This window comes from Synchytrium microbalum (assembly GCF_006535985.1).
Source record: "Synchytrium microbalum strain JEL517 chromosome Unknown SmJEL517_scf0002, whole genome shotgun sequence".
In the NCBI taxonomy this organism is placed as follows: Eukaryota; Fungi; Chytridiomycota; class Chytridiomycetes; order Synchytriales; family Synchytriaceae; genus Synchytrium; species Synchytrium microbalum.
Window position 1 is genome coordinate 1,061,071 of NW_022158351.1, and position 21,050 is coordinate 1,082,120.

The window sequence follows — 21,050 nt, forward strand, 5'->3', positions numbered from 1 at the left end:
ACCACTCGGCCTATACAATTCGTTCTAATTCACGAGCATAACTCAATGTTTGACGAATCATCTTTTCAGCAGGTATCTCGTGATGTCCACCATCAGATACGGCAAACGAGATCTTGTTCTCCTTCAAATTCACATTCCAGTCCTTCTGTTGATATGTAATATTGAAAGAACCAGTTAGAAAACCTCTCGGAATCAACAAAAAATGACATGTCGTCTTTGAAAGTCATACCCTTTTTGCGAATTCAAGCACTTCCTCGCGAGTCTTGAAGTATAACAATGTTACAGCATCAGGAATCGGAAGGCTGCTGTATGCTTTGGCACTACAACTTGCAATCTCATCTCTAATCGTAAAAGGTAAGAATCAGTGATTTGACCAGAATTCATTGAAGACGTCATCATTGTAGCATGAATCGAATCCATCACATCTATCACATCAACATGAGTTCAATCAAACATCATCTTTTAAGCATGCAAATCCATTCCATCACTGTAGCATGATTCATGTGTTCGGTTGATCGCTTTTTTGGCTTTCAACTGCAAATATCAACCACACACTCATACCTGATGGTTCCCATAAGGATATCCATGAAGAAAGCATAATCAGCAGCGGGTACATTCTCTCTGGAATGCACGACCTTGCCATAGGAACCCTCCATAAGAGACTGTTCGACTTCAACAGGATGCCGTATGTACATGTTTTTAGTCAATTCATCTGGTGGCAGTGATTCCAATTCAGTATGGAATTCACCAATCCTGTTTTGAGCGAGCAAGTTGAGTAAATTGAGGCCCAATAGTGAGTATTGTTTTTCAGATTGCGGGAGTAGGGTTCTATTGGGGTGAAAGTGGTATGTGTTGAGTGTTGGATCTTGCGAAAGTGAGTCAGTGGAAGCGATGCCCTCCATCCAGATCAATAATGACGAAACAGGATACAAGACAACAGATAATTACCTGTAGTCGTTGTAATAAGTCTTTAGCTGAGACATGTATCTTTCAAACTCGTCAATCTGTCCAGTCTTTATGGCATAATGAGCACCCAATTCCAATACATCTCCTACATAAATAACAGATTTATCATTGATGCAACAGAGACAAGATCAATCTGTAAGGAGCAATCAACGCCCGGGATGTATCAAGATCCAGTCTAGGGTGACATACGTGCCAATATTAATTCCTTTCCATCTGGGGCTCTGCTAGCATCAACGACCAGGAAACTCAACTGAGTTAATAGCACCTAATATACATGTAATTTACTAGTTGGATTGCTGGCCTCAAAGTCAAACAACAGCCATGTCAAATCAATCGACAAACACATTTTACTTTTAGCTGAGAGAGGAGTTGACCACACTTGTCTAGATTAGATGAGGATGCAGATAATTCCTTTTTTAACTGGTCGCGAAGAGTCGCTGCCTGTGCTAGTTGTGCCATCTGCTTAATTTCTTGGAATGTCCTTGATGTTTTTCGGTGGAATGTTACTTGTTACAACACAGGAGCAAACGATCGAGCGTTGGTATCAAAGAAGGACTAGAAGGACAATAGCGTGTAAAGACTGCATTCTGCTGTTGTACCATTGAGTTACACGTTGTCCAGCTCAAATTCAGCAAAAATTCGATGGTTAGCGAGCCAGCATTTATACAAGCATAATCATCTCTGATCTCTGTTATCTGTTACAATCAATACACGTGCAAGATTACTTAGGGCCTGCTTCGTTTCCTCTGTTTGGAAGCTGATGATGATGCAGCAGCTTTTACACTACCAACACCACGCTTCTCTACCATATCACCTTCCTCTGCCTCGTCTTCCTCATAATGATCTGGTCGAGGCAACGCAACCCCCATCGATTCAAATAATGTAGACGTTGGACCAGGTAAACCATCTTGAGCTTGGAAGCTTTCCAACATATTCTTGACCAGATTTACATCCATATCTATAGGCATGTACTCGTCATCTTCATCTGATGTAGTGTCATCATCGTCATCATCTGAATCTGGCTGTCTAGTCTTTTTCGTCTTTTTCAAGTTACTCTTTTCAACACGTTCAAAATCACGGGCTAGTCGTGTTGAAAACAATTCACGATCCATGGCCTTCATATATGCTTCTATATCAGCTTCAGTGTCTTCGTCCGAGTCATCACTCATATTGGTCGTCTTTGGTTCTTTACTGTTATATGTACGTGGTGGTTTAGGTGGTTGTGGGCCAGACATAGGATCAGCAGGAAGTAATGTTTCTTCGTCGTCGTCATCTGAAGTGATTTCAGTGATGGTTGGACCGCTTCTAGATGATGAGGCTCGATTGGGACGTAGCTCGTCCATAGGCATACCTATTGTTTTTAACAGGAACCGTGAGCAAAAGAGGGAAGCGTAGAGAAGTGTATGTCTTACCTAGTGCTCGACCCATTTCACGAAGAAAACTGTCTGGATCGAGGCTGATTTGACGTAAGACGTCTTCCTCGTCCTCATCTCCAAGGATGTCGTCGTCTTCATCATCCTCGTCTTCGAATTCACTAGCAAAAGGGATGAGATTAGAATGTAAGCGAGGAGAAAAAGGTTGTGGAACACGACTGGGATGAGCGTCTTACTCTAGCATTTCAACGCCATCCAATCCAGATTGTCCACTCATAAAAATTTCCAATTGTCGAACCATGTTCGTTATATTCGACATACCATCACGCTCCTCCATGTCTTCATCCTCCCATTCACCGTCTTCATCGTCCTCATCAACATCCTCTGCTTGAAGTTCTTCCTTCATTCGTTGATAACGGCGAGGAACATCAGCCTCGTCATCACTACTATCTTCGTCTGATTCTTCTTCCTCTTCGTCAGAATCTCTGAAATTGACAACAGCACGTCGAGCCGCAAATGCGGCTTCTAAATCTGAAGCATTCATGTCCATCCAAGCATCCGAGTCTTCTGGAGTAGTGTCTAGTTCGGCATCTTGTATCAATGGAAGTGACAAGAGACGCGACAATTTCAATGATGGGTGTTCGGGTTGTTGCTCATCTCCGTCCCTACTCATATAGAAAGACGTTTAAGGAGATTGTTGCAAGGAAGAAGTAACCTGTTGTAGGTCAGGGACTTGCCTGTCCGCAAACTTGTCTCGAAGATGCTGCTCTTTTGCAACAATCTCTAATTGTTGATACAGCTTGGATCCTTGCGTTTCTCCCTATTTTCTGGTCGGTTACATACTAGCAAAACCAAAGCAGAGTCAAAGTACAAATTTACCTTGAAGTATCCCAGCTGCGAGAGTCTATTCCGAAACCTGATATATTCATCATCTCGATCAAAATCATATGTATCCAGAGTGGCATTCTCAGTATGCGTTGCAGACGATCGTGGTTTCTCAGCAGCCAACATTTCCATACCACAAGCTAACTTCATACCCAGTTCAGCAGCTTTAAACTCTGGTGAACTGACTGGAGGTAGCCGAAAGGGCTTCGGAGCATGAAATCGTTGCGCGACGAGTTGAGCATATAACGTTCTGGTCACGGGTATAGTACATGATACTGAATCAGCGGGTGGGAATCGTTCCATTCGATGGATGGCCTATTTTTGACATGTGAGAAAAATGTTAGGCAAATTGGAGGGCAAAAACACTCCCGGAACCGAAATGAATATTAGCAAACACGGTGCGAATAGCAAATCAATGACTTACTCGCATGGTGATAGGATCTCTCATATAGAAGGACTCAACAGCTGGAGCCACCATTTGAGGATCTCGTTTCAAGACACTGGCAACTGCACGTGGAATCATGACACAAGCATGATGAATGTTTTGACGAGCCTTGTCAGGATACCTTCACAAAGTCAACAAGAAAAAGTTAATTTCCAACTCCAGCTGTGCTATGCGTCCAGGCAAGAAATACTTACGAGGATATACGATCAAAAACAGCAGCTTGCACCTTGTCTGCTGCGACAGTGGGAGTTGTTGACGAAGCGACCAATTCAATGCCCTGAGTCACTGTCAATTTGCCTGATGGGAACTCTTCTCGTTCAACAGGAGTTTTGGGTATTGGAATTATATGCAATTGGCCTTTATGGAGAAAGACCTGGATACCGATTCAAGAAAAGACGAGTCAGAGGTTTGTAATTCAATGGAGGTATATTATTAGCTGTTCTTACTCGATTGGTACTATTTGAAGGAGTCAACCATTTTGGTATCTCTTTGGCTGCTTCAATCAGCAAGAATTCACCATCAGAATCCGATACACTGTCAGGCACAGGGCCACAAAGGGTGAGCAAAAAATTGGAAATCACACGATGGAAAGTCTTCAGTACCTTATCACGGCTTCTTGCCATTGCTTTGATATCTCACGTAGCAGAAACACGATAAACCATTCGTCTTCAATTGCATCACCAAATCGCGTTCGTCCCTTGAGATATGCAAATGAAGGTTCTTGGGCTATCAAAGAGTGTTGATATCACGATCAACTGTTCCAAAGCTCAGATCGAGTGACGAGGATGATACGCATACCTTGAGTTTGAGTTGAAGAGACGACTACTAGACCAAAAGGGTCCTTTTGCCAGATGTACCCATCCGTCCATTGCAGCACAAATGAAGAAATCAATGTCGCCTGTTGTTGAAGATGGACAACATCTTTGGCATCAGGAAGGTATATACAGTACTGAACATAGTCCTCAGACGGTGGTGGCCTTGAAAAATATTCTTGCATCTGCGATATTCTCCAATCTGCGAGGTGATTTCTTGATTTTTGGAACTGCTTCACAAAGAGACAAAGCTTCACGAAGAGACTGATAGAAGACTAGTAACGAGGATATTCGCTAATGATTGTATTCTTTAAGGCAAAAAAATGCAAAAATTGAGCTTACCGTGCTGCAAAGAGATACTTCCAGAATCTGCGTAAAATCTCACTTGAAACAAAGAGAAGTTCGCACGTTTTGATTTCATGGTATGGCACGTGTTTTCGAACACTACAAGGCGTATAAACACACATAACAATCTCAAGTCACTTATTCAACGGTGTTTCTGTAAGCTATTTATAACAATTGCTCTACCATGTTCTCGGTTGCTTCGCGAACGTGATTCTAACTATTTCAATATAGATTCAAGCACAGGCCCTCATAAAATAGCTTTGATTACTGGAGGATCCCGCGGTATTGGACTTGGCATCGCTCAATCCTTCAAATCGAAAGGCATCAAGAGTGTTTTAGTCGGGAGAGATCAAGCAAGATTAGATGCTGCCAAGGTCCTTCTTGGTGATTCTCATTGCCTCGGTACATGTTCAGTGGATGTGTCGGACTCGACTCAAGTACAAGATCTAGTTCAAGTACGCTGACATGCTCACAGCTTTATGACCTTTTCCCCAAAACCAGACTTTTTACACACACCTATACTTTTCGCAGCACGTTTCACAAATTGGAGACGTGTCTATTGTAGTCAATGCAGCTGGTAAGGTGAACGCGTCTTCTTAGTGATGACTTTGCATTGATCCATCCACAACTTCGATGGATTACTCGTCTTCTCAGTGATGACTTTGCATTGATCCATACACAACTGTAGGTGTGAATTTTGATGGATTACTCGTCACGATGAGCCCTGAAAAGATAGAGTCTGTCCTCAAAACCAATCTTCTTGGTTCCATACTCGTAACTCGTGCTTTTGTACGAGGAATGCTGAAGACGAGACGAGGTTGCATCATTAACGTGACATCCGTCGTGGGCCTGATGGGTAGCTCTGGGCAATCTGTCTACGCCTCTTCGAAAGCAGGCGTCCTTGGCTTTACGCGATCTTTGGCTCGAGAAGTCGGTTCTCGGAACATACAAGTAAACGCAATAGCTCCTGGAATGATTGAAACTGATATGACCAACAGTATGTACATGTCCTGCCTTGTTTAGTATTGATGTTCTCGCATAAGTATATCGCTCTAGGCCTCTCAGATGATGTTAAGGCTTCTCTGTTGTTAAGAATTCCTACAGGACGCTTTGGTCGCGTCGATGTAAGACACCAACATTTTGCAATAATTTTTATTTGCTGATTACCTTCTAAACCTTAATTCAGGAGGTAGCGCATGCCGCAGTGTTTCTCGTAGATGCAACTTACGTGAACGGTCAGGTAAATATATATGTTTTGTGGAGAACTTTGATGATAGAACGTTCGGAGATTTAATGCCGACTTGTTCTTTATGTAAAAATTAGTGCTTGAATGTGTGTGGTGGCCTTAGTGCATGAAAGTTGGGACTTTGCTTTGGGACCTTTTTGATGGCATTTGTACGTGTTCCTTCACTTCAAATGTGGTCATAATGCAAGGATTACTTGGTTGTTAAGTACTTTATTGTATAAAGTTTGAAAATACCCGTATAGTTTTGGGCACGTCCCCACATTTCATCTGTTCGTTCCAAGTTATTCAAAAATTTCTTATCGGAAAATCAGCAACAGTTCCACTGAGCTGGCATGTAGATCAAGGATGTTGGGTCCAGAACTAAGTAATCATACTATCGATAACAGTCTCAGAAATCAAGAAACACGATACAATACCCTACCATTCGATGGACAAACAGGACTAACAGATTTCAACAGTGCATCAGCAGGAGGATTAGTAGGAGGCGGAAGAAAGACGATGAATTCTGGTAGTTCAGCATACGATATGATGTATTATTCAGGTTTCCCTATGAACTCCAAAACCACCAGTCATCAACATCAAATGTCTGAATCACATCCTCACTTATCTATCGAGTCATCGCATGTCTCATCAAACGACACATCATCAGCAGGCTCGCCATTAACTGTAAATCATCCATGGAATCCGGCTACGTCGATAGACATGATGGGTGGTGGTCTGTACATGTCGCATCAACCTGCACAAAGTCCTATGATACATCAAGACCAACACGATGCAGAAATGGATGACAGAGACGCACCTCCTGTTGTCGGAAGAGAATTTGAAGAAGAAGAAGACGAGGAAGAACAAAACGAGGCTGATGAATCGGACGATGACTACAAGTGCGTGTTTGTGAAGGAAATGAGGTTGAACACACGAACGAAGAAAACCTTGGTTTTGCAATGTTTACAACCATCTCGGTTAACATACACATTCTTATCATTGGTCTTACACGCTCCCGTCTGTCCTTTTAGGCCAGAAAAGCCAGAAAGACCTGCAAAACGACAACGGCGCAGCGTTGCAAGACAATCATCTCTACCGTTTATACCACAATCTACACAACAACCCCTCGAATCTATATTATCTCTAGCCGCAGCTGCTCAAGTCATCCAAAACCAACCAATGTCAAGCTCCACACCACCACCATTATTATTATTATCTCCCATAGCAACAGCACCAAAACCTGCTGCTCCCGTCTCTACACCTCCTGTAAAGAAGCCATTCGTGCCAAGTGCGGTATCGGATGATGATCCATTAAAGAATATAAAAGGTTTACGTCACTTCTCCAAGATGGTGGCTGATAAGGTTGAAGCTAAAGGTGAAACAACATACAATGAGGTACGTTGTGATGAGAAGTCTTGAGAATCTTAAAGAAGTTTGCGAAGCAAGCCCAATGATGAGACATTATCAATTATACTGCGTTATTTTTCTGAATCCGGAAGACACCAACAGAATCTGAGGCGCTTGCATTTCAAACTAATGTTATAGAATGGCACCTGCGAAGTTCTTCATTACTAACACCATGGCTTCATTAACAGGTTGCTGATGAGTTGGTTGTGGACTTTACAGCTCAAGTAGCTCAATATGGCGGAGTAAGTTGATACCTCGTCCCGGAATCATGTTTGTCTTTGCTCACGTTCAACCCTAACTCCACTATTTAGAGATTCGATCAGAAAAACATTCGAAGACGAGTTTATGATGCTCTGAATGTGCTGATGGCTATGGATATCATAGAAAAAGACAAAAAGTACATTCGATGGATTGGTATGCCCCTTGATGGCAAACCTGGTGTGGAGGGTGACGCAGCACGACCACCAGCAGACAAATTAGATCTGGAAGCATTGAAGAGACGAGAAGCTGAATTGAAGTTCTTGATTGATCGAGAAAGACGTGAAATGCAAGAGAAGTTACTCAAAGTAAGTCCCTTCAGCCTCCTATATCTTTGTTTCTCGTTCTCGAACTCTCGACTGACGCAATTTTTCCACAAAGGAATCGCGACTGCGACAATTGGCATATCAGAACGAACAGATTGAACGAGAACGTCAGCGAGAACGTGAACGATATTCTGCCGAAGGCATAACTGACTATCCACCTGATAGCCATGACCAACGTATCTTCCTGCCATTCGTCCTCGTCCAAAGTCCCAAGACGACCAACATAACTATAGAAGAAGGACCAGAGAAGAGTGAATACATGTTCACGTTTTCCGAGCCTTTCACCCTTCATGAGGACAATGATGTAGTAGGCCATATCGGAGGATTTATATCTCCTCTGAACCATCCGATACCCAATGTCTCACCACCGAATGTATCTCAAGCCCAACAACAGCAACAACAACAGATTGGGATGAGGATTGCTCCATCTGGATCTGTATCAACGGGATCACCATCGTCATTTCCTAGTCCAGCACCTGTGTCTATGGGCTTGCCAGGTACTTATCAGCAGATTGGAGGGTTGGTTGGATATTCTATGCCTCAAGGTGAGTCTGGAGTTATTTTCCCCGCTTAAAGATATTTTTAACCCATTTTCTCTTTGGTAGACTACTCATATGATCCTGCATACGAATCAACAGTCAAGTCAACAGATGCTTTCGCAGCATCCTTGGCGACTCGATTGACTTCAGAGAGTCAAAAGTCAGTCCGTCAACGCTTTAACACAGGTGGCTCTACAGACGCGACTCCAGTATCATCAGTACCAGCATCACCTCGACAAATGCTTCCCAGTATGATGATGCAAAACCATCTTCCACTACCGAATCATTACACATCGTCTGAGCAAGCAAATCACCAGTATGCAGTTCCATATCCACAAAACCCGAGCCGATGGATGATGGGATACCCAGCTCATGCTGCATCGCATTCCAACAATACGAGTGCAACTGGTAGTGGAACAGGCACACCACCATCCCTCTCTCGAGTTGCCAGTCCTCATTTATTCGCACCTACGTACGCGTATGGCGCACATTATAATTAAGGTGGTTGTAAAAGGCAAAGAAAATAAGTGTTAATTGTAAGATATCATATATCATATATTTGCTCTGTTGGAATGAGACAGAGAATGTAAATTGTAACGTAGAGCACACAAGCCACGCGAGGGGCGTGTAATAGTAAATACAAACATATTTAGCAAGATTTTAATTGTTTGAAGCGTTCGGATCAAGCCGTGTGATTTCCACGTATCCTCTTCTTGTCTTGCCCTTTCAATCCTCACCCAAAAAGCCAAAAGCGTGCAGAAGAACGGATGAATTTGGGCCAGTAACTTTGAGAGATTAGCTGGAGTCAAGTGAGGGTAAGTGCTTGAACTAGTAATCTACTTCATGCCCGAGTCAGTTTTGCCAAGCTTCTTGCTTTACCAACATCATCTCATCAGATCAATTGAGCTTCAGCTACTTAGCTTTTGGACGATTAACCCGATATCAAGTCAGGGTAAGTTTCTGATCTGATCATTTGCATCGCTTCTGAACCAATCTCGTATGAGTTCCTGTCTGATTATCATGATCTCATCGCAATGTCTCAGGATCAACCTTTCAGCTTTATCAAACTTGTGTCCGCCTTTGGTTACAATGACCAAGACGATAGGATCTGCCTCGTCTAATGGAGTCAAGAAACGTAAATCTCTGGAGCACCCTTCATGCTTGAGTTGCATCAAGTTGAAACAATCGTGTGATTTCGGAAGTCCTTGTGCTCAATGCAATGAGCTGGGATTGGATTGTCACTACGAATCTAGCAAGAAGAACAAGAAGGAAATCGCTATGCCAAAACCTACAAAGAACTTTAGCAGTGGTCGGATTGGTAAAACGGCTCGAGCAGGACACGTCAGAAGTCTCGAGAATCAAGTGACAGAAGCCGAGAATCTCTTGATCAGTAAAGGCGTACGTCCTCCACCCGTTACTGAACCTGTCTTGCTACGAGTGCTACAAGAACTAGGTGGTGATGACAATACAAACACTTCTCAAGGCTTTGGAATTGCCTTGCAGAACGTACTTGCAGCCGCTGAAAAAAGAAAAGCTGAAACATTGAATGAACTCACCTATCGGAAACGAGCTAGGAAGCATCCAGTAGATGAGTTTGGGGTGGATATGTCACAAGAAGGAGATTCGTCAAGGAGTAGTTATAATAATACAGGGCCTTCGGTTGTTCCTCCACCTATGGATTTACATATAGTTACTGAAAAAATTATACCGGCCGACTTGTCTAAAATACCTAAAGAAGTCATCCACGAATTGGTTGGATTGTATTTTGACCACGTTTCCACTTATATGATGTTAGGTATGTGATGTTAGATCCACACGGATTGGTTGAATTGTACTTTGACGGCTTTTTTTATAGATCCGCTCCATCCACATTTCTTTGACTTTGAAGAGGATCAGCCCAACCGTCTCATACTCGTCAACAGCATGTGTGCTCTCGCTGCTCCATATTCTAATAACCCATATGTCTTGAACATGATGTCTGATTCAAATACCACCGCAAACGGACACCTTAGCAGTAGCAATAATCCATACCTGACGCCTGTATCGAGTGCAAATAGTAGTAACGCCTCCCCTAGTATGAACTCTCCGATTACTGGTAGCAGTTGGCGTCGAGGTACTTGTCTGTTTTACGTTTATTTGTAATCAATGCAATCAAAGCTTACAAATACTCTCAAAGGTCTCCCCTTTTTTGAGGCTGGAAAGGCCCTGATCCATGCTACAATCGACCAGCCCTCAGAAGATGCCGTGCTGGGGCTGCTGTATCTGGGCGTCTTCGCGTCATCGGCCTCAAAACAGTCGGAAGCTTGGATGTTGTCATCCATTGCTCTAAGGATGGCTGAAGGTATAAATTTATCTTATGATCCAGATAGGCTTAAAAGTTGTCAGAAAAGTACCTGGTTGAGCAAAGAACGCAGAAGGCGTATTTGGTGGTGAGTTTTCCATCGATGCCTTTTCCTTTATCAACACACGAATCCAAACACAATGTGTTTTTTGACGTTAACTTATCAACCACACTTCTCGAATGAAATCAGGCTGGCTGTATTACAGGATTTGATGTTTTACTTTATCAGTGATCGACCACGAGGATGCACTGCCTCAAATGCTTGGACCGGTGTCAACGCTGTCTGCACAGAAGCAGCATACATGAGCATTACTGAAGCTGATGGTGTTCCCAACTCCGATTATGCGTCGCTTGGACGTATGCAGACAGAGCCAAGTAAGGCAACGTATTACTATATTATTATACGCCTTTTGAGACCTTTTGTATTCATCATTTGCTCCCGTTGTCGTTAGTGAGCCACTTGCTGGTAATTCTTGAAGAGATTACCGCAATCACCAAGCCTTTGAAAGGAGGATCTCAGGACGACGAGCTCAAATATCGTCAACAGCTGCCGCAGATAGATGCCAAACTCATGACGCTGTGGAATTCCATGCCAGAGAGCTATAAGAATCTTCCTACAACGTTATCTGATGCAGCCACAGAGATGGTCTCAGGTCAAACGTACTGCCAAATTGACATCATCAAACGACTGGATGTTGTTGACCAGCCGTCATACTTTGGTATAAATCACTTTATATTCTTCCATGCGGCTCGGCTATTACTACATAGGCCTCGTTTTCTCGCACTTATAAAATCTCAGCAAGTCTCACCTTTGGTAATGGAACATGCAAGTGTGCAGACGTGCATAGAATGTGCTGCTCAAATATCTCGAGTGAGTAAGCCGCAAGATGTTATATTTTACTTTTGGAGGGTTTTGGTTTTTTTTTGGTTTACAGAAAGCAATGTCTAAGCCTCATATCTTCCCAAATACAACAGGTGTTACGTGCCGAGACAGTCTTGAATGCAGAAATGGATTATTTATCGCCAATGATTAACTACTTAAACTATGAAGCTGCTCTCATACACATAATGACCTATCAGCTCGGGACAGAGGACGGATCACTGCCTCATATACCTAGCAAAACGACCTCACTAAATCGTCTTGCCGTCCATATAAAATCGGTCCAAGCATGTAATGACAAATGGGCTTCTTGTGTTGGTTTGGAAGCCATGTTGCTGGAGTTATCGGAACGAGCTGGGGTAGATCATTCTCTCTTGACCGCCGCAATCCGGCAAATTGATTCGTATTTTGCTCCACGAGAGATAATGATGGAAGCCAATACCACCACTGGTGCTAGTAACAATAATGTAGAGATAGAAGCGGAACCCGAACAATGGAATGACCTTGTGAAACTGGTTATGGGAGGTGGAGAGGAAGGAGAGATGGAGTCGTATTGGGGCCTTGGTGTTGTTAGACACGATGATAATATTTACATAGGTGGAGGTACGAGTCTGCAAATTGAAGGCGTCAAGTTCAAATATTATAAAGAATTCTAACGGTTCTCTTTGTTTAGGTATTGGCGATGGTCCTGGGCAAATATACGATTGGAAGGATGGTTGCTAATTGCCATTGAGAGAGGTTTGCTAATTTATATAAAACTGTAGTCTGTTTTCGTGATCTTGCTCATATTGAATATAAACTTTTGCTAATCTGACTTGAATGGAATGGTGCGTAGCGCGACAGCTTCGAATATCTGTACGCGGAAAGCTGAACATCTATAGGAAGTGAAGGTGAATGTTTGAAGGTGATCGTTCGAAAATGGTGCGATGGTCCCCCTTTTCAGCCCTCCACAAGAGAGATAATACAAACTAGATGTCATTTAAACGACCGCGACTTATTCTTTTTACTACTCGTAACTTGTTTCACCCTAATGATCAGATTGCGGCAGATGTTTCTTGTATTCGTCATAATCTCAACGTCGTCGTGTTTTGTGTATAGCAACAGCCATCGAACAAGCAGCATTAAGACGCTCGAATCTGTTCCTCATTCTCTTACTAGATCACCTTCGCATGATTCTGACTCCAACTTCGCTTTTCTGTGTGATCTGCCTCCCAGACAACAGACGAAGCAACCAGGACTCACAAATTGTCATATTCAGGGAATGGCAAGAATGATCTGGGTAGCTCTGAGCCTCATATTATTATGTATGGCTTCTTCTGTTTGCTCTCTTTGGAGTGAGATCCAGTCAATGGATGGATCTGGTAACAATATAGTACATCCTACTTGGGGGGCCGCCAATAGTCCATACAGACGAGCTCCACCACCAAATTATGCAGATACGTCTTCGAGTAAGCGATTGTAGTCGTTGCTGGTACTAGTCTTTAGGTACCTTGAATGAGAAAAGTGACTCAAAGCATTTTGCATTAATGTTAGCACCTAATGGAGTAGGTCTACCCGCACCGCGAACGATATCGAATAATCTTATTTCCAGAGGAGATTCACATACGAATTATGATCTGTCGGGTGCTTCAGAGTTTATGCCTGCGTGGGGGGTCTTGCTACACCTAGATATCACACTTGCATGTCGAAACTCGTCAGATCCACTACCGATTCCGGTCCCGACTGGAGATCCACAATTTGATCCATTCAGTGTGGGCAATATGACAATGCCGTTTTCGCGGACTTGTCGTTCATATACTGATCCAGTTACTGGAGAACGAACGATGCCAAATACTTTTTCATCGTATATTGATGGAAGTGGATTGTATAGCAATGACCCGAGTATTAGTACGGCCCTAAGGAGTTTTGTTGGGGGGAAACTGAATTCAGTTGTTGACCCTGTCGCTGGTGAATTGCCACTCTACAACTCTGGGACAAACCATTTCCTTTGGGGATCTGATATCATCAACATATTGCCAGTATGTAAAACTGTTTTTGCAGTGCAAGCCCGTCTCTACGCGAGACCATCGGCTTACTTGCTGTTTTTTTAGCAATTGAATATTCTGTACATCTTGTTGTTGAGAGAACATAATCGACAAGCTACTCTCTTGGCAGCTGCCAATCCAACATGGACGGATGCTCAGTTATTCAATAGAGCTAGAAGATGGGTTATTGCACTTATACAGCGGTTCACCCTCTATGTCGTAAGTCCATCGTGTCACATTTTTTGTGGTTGTGATTGTCGGCTGAAAGTCTTGATGTCACCATTTTAGTACGTGCCTCAGCTCACTGGTCTTCAAGTTCCTTACTACGCTGGATATAATTCATCAGTCGATGCAGGGACAGAGCTGTTTTTCGCAAATGTCGCATTTCGATATGGTCATTCCGCAGTCAACTCGGCACTATTTCGTGTAGATGACTATGGGGAGCCGACCGTACAAGGACACATGGTATTTGATTATGACTATGTGCAGTCTGTCTTTTTCTCTCATCTCACAATCACCACAATTCTGTTATTAGCTCGTTCGAGACTTTATTTTCAACCCTGTCGAAATTCGATCCTACGGCATTGATGCCCTTCTTCGAGGTCTCACAATCCAGCGTAAACAGGAAGTAGACATCAAGTTCGTAGACGACATTCGCTGTTTCATGAACTTGAATGCACCATACGGATTCGATTTGGCCTCTGTTGGAATTCAAAGAGCCCGTGAATTAGGATTACCATATTACAATGCCGCACGAGCTACGTACGGATTGAGTAGCATCACGTCTTGGTCACAGTTGACGAATGATACCACTCTACTTGCTTCTTTGGCATCACTTTATCCTGCTGGTCCGGCCACAGCTGATGCATATGTTGGAGCATTCTTGGAACCACATGTTGGAAGTTCTCTGGTCGGGCCACTTATGACTGCTTCTATACGAGAACAGTTTTTGAGATATAGGGATGGTGATCGATGGTGGTATGAAAATCCAGGTGTCTTGACAGATGAAGAGCTATCTGCAGTACAAAATATGACACTGGGCAAACTCATTAAGCTCAACACCAATATTACCTGGTTTCCTGACAACCCATTTGTCGCCTTAACGCTACCAGTAGTCTTTTCAGCATCAGCTGCCACTACCGAAACCAACGTCGTGACTTCAAAGTCGTTACGTATAAGTGATACATATCTAGTGTCTTGGACGTTAGATAGTACCGCTTCCACCGTTACATTCAGTATGGAAACCAACAACACTGGCTGGGTTGGTCTGGGCTTTGGCGCAGACATGGTTGGCGCAGACATGTATATCGTCACTCCGTACTGGAATTCTACGTGGAATGTCTATGATTGCTATGCTAGCACAAATAATCGACCTAGCCGAGACATTGATGTTGGAGGCACCAATTCAATCTATAACGTCATTGATCTAGTGAGCACTTCAGCAACAACATCACTCCATGGATTCAGCTTTACACGGCAATTGCAGACTTCGGACTCATATTACGATACCGTTATTACCAATGCCAACTTGTCCATGATATTTGCTTGGTCGGATGATCCAGCATTCAATTATCATGGTGCGAACAATCGACTACACGCCTCAGTCAACTTGTATTCAGCAGTCAATCCAGGTGTAACAAGTGCAAACCTAGCCAGTCTCAAATACATGCATGGAGTAGTCATGTTTTGTAGTTTTGCCTTTATTTATCCACTGGGCATTTTTGTGGCACGATATTCCCAAGACTTGGGTCGATGGCTGGATATTCATCGAGCTCTAATGATGACTGTCACTTCTAACGTCCTCGTCGTGGCGCTTACGGCTCTAGTTGGATCATATGGTGATATGGGATTCACTCACTCGAAAGTGGGTTCGACAGAAATCGCATTGATCGCCACAATAAGCATTACTGGATACCTGTGTTCTACTTGGGCTGTCGGATGGGCTGTAACATATTCCCATCAAATACGTCTTATCCATCGATATGGTGGATACCTTGCTTATGTAATGGGACTGGCCAATGGATATTTGGGAATCTGTGATTTGACTAGTGGCGCCCCATCCTCACTATATCTTCCCAAACTTTACCTTGTCGCCGTAACGATAACACCACTGTCTCTGGTTGTGTATGGTGAATGGAAGAATCGTCGAGCGTCCAAGGATCGCAGAAAGGGAAGACACTCGACAGCTATTGCAGGACAAGACTCTCTACCACGTTTCTCGTGGCTGGATGTAAATGATCGAGTTGCTAATGGTGCTAAATGGATTGTTATTGACGATGTGATTTGTAAGTGTTTCAAGCATAACTTGATTACAAGCTCATCACCTACATTCGCATCATTTCTTCAAAGACACCCTGATGAATTTGTCGTCACAAAGCCAACACTTACAATTTTGCAACGGTTTTTAGATGATGCAGCAGGGTACTTGGATCGGCATCCTGGTGGGGCTAGATTTATTCTGAATGTTGTTGGAATGGATGCCACCAAGTACTTTCACGGAGACTATTTCAGTGATGCAAAAACTGTTGGTTCCAAGTCTCGTGCGAAAGGACCTCGACATTTGTCTCTAACAAGATCAGGACGAACCGATGACGATGGAATGGGATACCACTATCATTCTCGTTTAGCACGATTCACGCTGTCGTCGCTTGCGGTAGGGCGACTAACTGTCGCGGATGATATAAATCGATCCGAAGACATGTTGGTTGGATCTACCATTGACTTGCTGGGCCCTAGTCAAAACGACTCTGGAAAGGATGCCAAAAGCCATTTACAACATAGCAGCATGAATCTGTTTCGACAAGCGCCTCTGAGACCCGATCGATTCAAACCCTTTACCATTAGTAGTCGAATTACTTCCACGTCTGAAGGATCTGTTAAACCAGTTCGCAAAATCACAATGGAATTCGGATCTACGTCAGATGTTGTCAAATGTCACCCCGGAGACTCTATTCTGCTTCAGTTCGTTGATAAAGATGGTCGGCCAGTGACTCGAGAGTATACACCCATTAAAGTGGAGAATCGTGCATCGATATCGTTTTATATCAAAATGTATGACGGACAAATGACTTCGTATCTTGGCAATCCACAGAATACCTCTATTCGAATGAGAGGTCCCGTACCGAATCGAGCAACGCTGATGAACCCTCGAAACGCAAACGGATGTTGGGACGTGCTAGGATTGATTGCAGGTGGATCTGGACTTTCACGGATGCTGTTAATATTGGATCATCATCTGAAGAATGGAGCTCGGGACAAGGAAACCAACAGGCTCACCACACGAATCCACTTGCTCAACATCAATCATTCCGACAAGGACATTTTCGCACATGAAGAATTGGAGTACTATGAATCTGAATTTCAGGGTGCTTTGACTATAACGAATTTGGTGTACAATGCACCGCCAGACTTTGTGGGTCTTTCTGGACACGTTGACGCCGAAATCATTGCAGAAACCATGCCACGCATTCCTGAGAGCAAGCAGGGCAAGACAGCATCATCTGTACATACAACGATCAATAGAAGTGGATGGAGAAACGAAAGTAGAACAACTGGTATTAATGTAGACAGTGGTACCCTACGACAACGGTTGCAGAAAAAGTCACTGACTGGATCAGGACCTCGAAATAGTAGTAGTGTAGAAATACTCAAGAGTAGCTCTATGGGAGCAGACGAGTCACTTCGGAGATCTTCATCCGATGTAGCGGCTGACTCTGAGGGGCTCATGTTGACGGTTACGGAAGAGGAGCAGAGCAATTTGGATTTGGGACCTATTTCCAGACCGGCATTGAAACAAGCTGTAGAATTGCCGTCAGAATCCAATGATACTATCATAGTGGTCTGCGGGTAAGAGAGAGATTGAGCATCAGTGAATAGAATCGCTGAATATTAACCATGACTTGTTCCATCTTAGACCGACAGTCATGAATATCCAAGTACTAGATTTGCTGTCATCAGCAGGATACCCACGAGGCTGCATTGTCTCGCTTTGATTTATAGAAATAATACCTCATACCTCCACTCGTTAACTCATAAATGATGAAGCGTGGTATTTGTGTGCAGAATCGCTTTGATGCGATATGAAACGACATAACTGCGTGTCTTTGATGAGTTTACGTCTTGAGATGCGAGAGAAAAGCGTGAGTTTTAGGTAGCTTGATGCGTGGTGGTTTTTCATAACCAACTCGCGCGGTAGTGATGGCACTAGCACATGTACGTATAAAATTCCATGTAAAAGGAAAAGAATTGAAATTGTCCAAACACGTCCAATCAAACTTGGCCGGCATGCGCTTGACCAGCATTCTCACATTCCAACAAACACATCAGGGGCCGATACAAGATGGCCCAACGACCTTCGAAAGTCAAGGACAAGCGCCCAGCTCCGGTGCAGATCACTGCCGAGCAGATCCTGCGTGAGGCCAAGGAGAGAACAGCCCCGCAGCTCAAGATTCCAAAACAGAAAATCAGCGACAAGGAGGAACTTGATGAATATAAACTAGCAAAGAGAAAGCAGTTCGAAGATGCCATCCGTAGGAATAGAACTCAGGTTCCAACTTGGATGAAGTATGCCATGTGGGAGGAGTCACAGATGGAATACGAGAGGCAAGTGCAATCACACATTTGGAATCTTTGTTGCAGGGAATGGTCTGTTTGATTTGACGGTGATGAGTATCATCGCAACATGACGCAACACGTTATACGTGCATCACTTCGTGCTTTCTTTCATTCTACTGCATGCTACGTACCAACCAAAACTTCACCTACTTTAGAGCTCGCTCTATATTCGAACGTGCTCTCGAAGCAGACCATCGCAATACAAATCTATGGATGAAGTATGCTGAAATGGAAATGAAGCTTAAAAATGTAAACATGGCTAGAAACATCTTTGATCGTGCTGTCGCTGTCCTGCCCAGAATCGACCAATTCTGGTACAAGTATACATATATGGAAGAAACACTCGAGAATGTAGCTGGTGCCAGACAAGTATTCGAAAGATGGATGGAATGGGAGCCTCCAGAAGAAGCTTGGATGGCTTACATCAAGATGGAGAGAAGGTAACCTAGCCGCCAGTGTTTATTGTTGTTTAAATCTGTATACCTTGGCTGATTTTTTTCCTGGTCTTCACTCAATCTTGTTCTCTCTTCCAGGTACGGCGAGATTGAAAGAGCTAGAACTCTTCATCAGCGTTTTGTCTCGGTCCATCCTGAGCCAAAGAATTGGTTGAAATGGGCAAAGTTTGAAGAAAATATTGGTAAAATAGGTATGAGCTGGCACATACTCTACACATACTCTAAGGGCATACTTTGTGGCTGAAGTCTGGTTTTTGCTCCTCGCTCACACAAAACTCTCGAATAGATCGCGCCAGAGCAATCTATGAACAATGTATCGAAGCATTGGGTGAAGAACTCATTGATCAGAACGTATGGGTCTCGTTCGCCAAATTCGAAACTCGACAAAAGGAAATCGATCGTGCTCGTGCCATCTACAAGTACTCGTTAGACAGGCTACCTAAAGGTCAACGAGAGAATCTATATAATGTATATACACAGTTCGAAAAACAGTTTGGTGCGAAGGAAGGCATTGAAGATGTTGTTACTGCCAAAAGGAGAGTCAAATACGAAGAGGCAAGTGCATCACGAAGCACTCCCGGGTACCCTCTTCCGCCTGTGGTGAACGAAGGGCTCCAACTTTCGGTGGTCAAATTTTAACGTGAGCCATTCTAATCCTAATCTCTCGATACCACTACGCAGGAGCTTGCCTCAAATCCCAAAAATTATGATGTTTGGTTTGACTATGTCAAGCTAGAAGAATCTAATGGAGATGTCGCAAAGATTCGAGAAGTCTATGAGCGGTCTATTGGTCAATTACCTCCTATAAACGAAAAGAGATTCTGGAGGAGATACATATATCTATGGATATTCTATGCTGTCTGGGAAGAGCTGGAAACCAAGGTATGTAGATTACCTCGTGACGTCAATAACCATCATAAAGTTTTTGTTACTGCGGTAGAGTTTTTAACATCAGATTTTAGGATCACGAACGCACAAAGGAAGTTTACATACAGTGTCTCAAAACAATACCTCATAAAACCTTCACCTTCGCCAAAGTCTGGCTCTTGTATGCCCAATACCTCATTCGACAGGGCGACCTAGATACAGCTCGTAAAACATTAGGGGCAGCTATAGGAATGTGTCCCAAACAGAATCTTTTCAAGGGATACATTGAACTCGAAGTCTCATTACGCGAATTCGATAGAGCACGTAAACTATATGAACGATATCTAGAATGGAATCCAGCAAATTGCGTTGCTTGGATTAAATTCTCGGAATTGGAATTACAATTGGGCGATGTAGACCGAAGTCGTGGTATCTATGAGATTGCTGTATCTCAACCGTCTTTGGATATGCCCGAAGTCTTGTGGAAGGCGTATATTGACTTTGAGGTCGAGCAACAGGAATGGCAACGTGTCCGAGACTTGTATTCACGTCTGTTGGAGAGAACCGAACACGTCAAGGTACAATTTTGAATGATGGGAATCGTCTTTTTTTGTTGCCCAATTACGGATGTTCCCCTTAACTAAGTCCCATAACCCTTTTTTGTAGGTCTGGATTAGCTTTGCAAACTCTGAAATGTCGGCCATGGATCATCCAGATGATGCCACTCGTATCTCAAAAGCTCGCGCCATCTTTGAAAAGGGTCATGCAGCTCTAAAAGCCAAGGATGCTCGAGAAGAACGAGTCATATTATTAGAAGCTTGGCGAGAGTATGAACGAAGCTTGATTGACAATTCCACAGTACAAAATGATACTGAATTGAAAAAGATTGAAGCTCGAATGCCCAAAGTCGTCAAGAAACGAAGGAGGGTTATGGATCCTATTAGTGGTGAACCAGCTGGTTGGGAAGAGCACTACGATTTCATCTTTCCTGAAGATGATAAAGATAAACCTAGCTTTAAACTGTTGTCTATGGCTCAAAAGTGGAAGATGCAGCAAGCACTTGGTAATGATGACGACGATGAAGATGATGAGGACGAAGACGAAGACGAGGACGAAGATGCCGTTGACACAGATGGTAAACTCAAGTCAACAGGTATCGGGAAGTGGGAGCAGACTGCTGCAGATGACGCTGATGAAGATGACGAGGAAGAATGAACAAAAGTCACACTAAACCCCTTTGTCTGATCTTTGTATCTAATCCTCTTTATAATATTCAAGCTATGCA

General features: G+C 43.3%; 6 protein-coding genes across 6 annotated transcripts; 4 read left to right on the forward strand and 2 right to left on the reverse strand.

Annotated features, from left to right (window-relative positions):
* Positions 1 to 10: 10 nt before the first annotated feature.
* Positions 11 to 1,425, reverse strand: SmJEL517_g00702 (uncharacterized protein; the record flags this gene model as incomplete). Its single annotated transcript, XM_031166631.1, has 6 exons — positions 11 to 145; positions 230 to 341; positions 562 to 828; positions 949 to 1,051; positions 1,156 to 1,231; positions 1,318 to 1,425. 6 exons carry the CDS (start codon positions 1,423 to 1,425, stop codon positions 11 to 13), a joined length of 801 nt encoding a protein of 266 aa, XP_031027392.1.
* Positions 1,426 to 1,691: 266 nt separating this feature from the next.
* Positions 1,692 to 4,666, reverse strand: SmJEL517_g00703 (uncharacterized protein; the record flags this gene model as incomplete). Its single annotated transcript, XM_031166632.1, has 10 exons — positions 1,692 to 2,317; positions 2,379 to 2,500; positions 2,576 to 3,004; positions 3,089 to 3,159; positions 3,219 to 3,539; positions 3,649 to 3,790; positions 3,864 to 4,042; positions 4,116 to 4,203; positions 4,272 to 4,395; positions 4,468 to 4,666. 10 exons carry the CDS (start codon positions 4,664 to 4,666, stop codon positions 1,692 to 1,694), a joined length of 2,301 nt encoding a protein of 766 aa, XP_031027393.1.
* Positions 4,667 to 5,543: 877 nt separating this feature from the next.
* SmJEL517_g00704 (uncharacterized protein) lies at positions 5,544 to 6,182 on the forward strand (the record flags this gene model as incomplete). Its single annotated transcript, XM_031166633.1, has 4 exons — positions 5,544 to 5,823; positions 5,883 to 5,950; positions 6,013 to 6,066; positions 6,150 to 6,182. The coding sequence occupies 4 exons, from the start codon at positions 5,544 to 5,546 to the stop codon at positions 6,180 to 6,182; spliced, it is 435 nt and encodes a 144-aa protein (XP_031027394.1).
* A 235-nt stretch (positions 6,183 to 6,417) lies between these two features.
* Positions 6,418 to 9,084, forward strand: SmJEL517_g00705 (uncharacterized protein; the record flags this gene model as incomplete). The annotated part of the gene is made up of 6 exons (XM_031166634.1): positions 6,418 to 6,953; positions 7,086 to 7,449; positions 7,650 to 7,703; positions 7,773 to 8,027; positions 8,101 to 8,590; positions 8,651 to 9,084. 6 exons carry the CDS (start codon positions 6,418 to 6,420, stop codon positions 9,082 to 9,084), a joined length of 2,133 nt encoding a protein of 710 aa, XP_031027395.1.
* A 4,069-nt stretch (positions 9,085 to 13,153) lies between these two features.
* On the forward strand, positions 13,154 to 17,821 carry SmJEL517_g00706 (uncharacterized protein; the record flags this gene model as incomplete). Its single annotated transcript, XM_031166635.1, has 6 exons — positions 13,154 to 13,253; positions 13,339 to 13,823; positions 13,896 to 14,048; positions 14,118 to 14,294; positions 14,365 to 17,675; positions 17,743 to 17,821. The coding sequence occupies 6 exons, from the start codon at positions 13,154 to 13,156 to the stop codon at positions 17,819 to 17,821; spliced, it is 4,305 nt and encodes a 1,434-aa protein (XP_031027396.1).
* A 347-nt stretch (positions 17,822 to 18,168) lies between these two features.
* SmJEL517_g00707 (uncharacterized protein) lies at positions 18,169 to 20,980 on the forward strand (the record flags this gene model as incomplete). Its single annotated transcript, XM_031166636.1, has 7 exons — positions 18,169 to 18,392; positions 18,599 to 18,883; positions 18,977 to 19,089; positions 19,185 to 19,498; positions 19,580 to 19,780; positions 19,861 to 20,343; positions 20,432 to 20,980. 7 exons carry the CDS (start codon positions 18,169 to 18,171, stop codon positions 20,978 to 20,980), a joined length of 2,169 nt encoding a protein of 722 aa, XP_031027397.1.
* Positions 20,981 to 21,050: the final 70 nt, after the last annotated feature.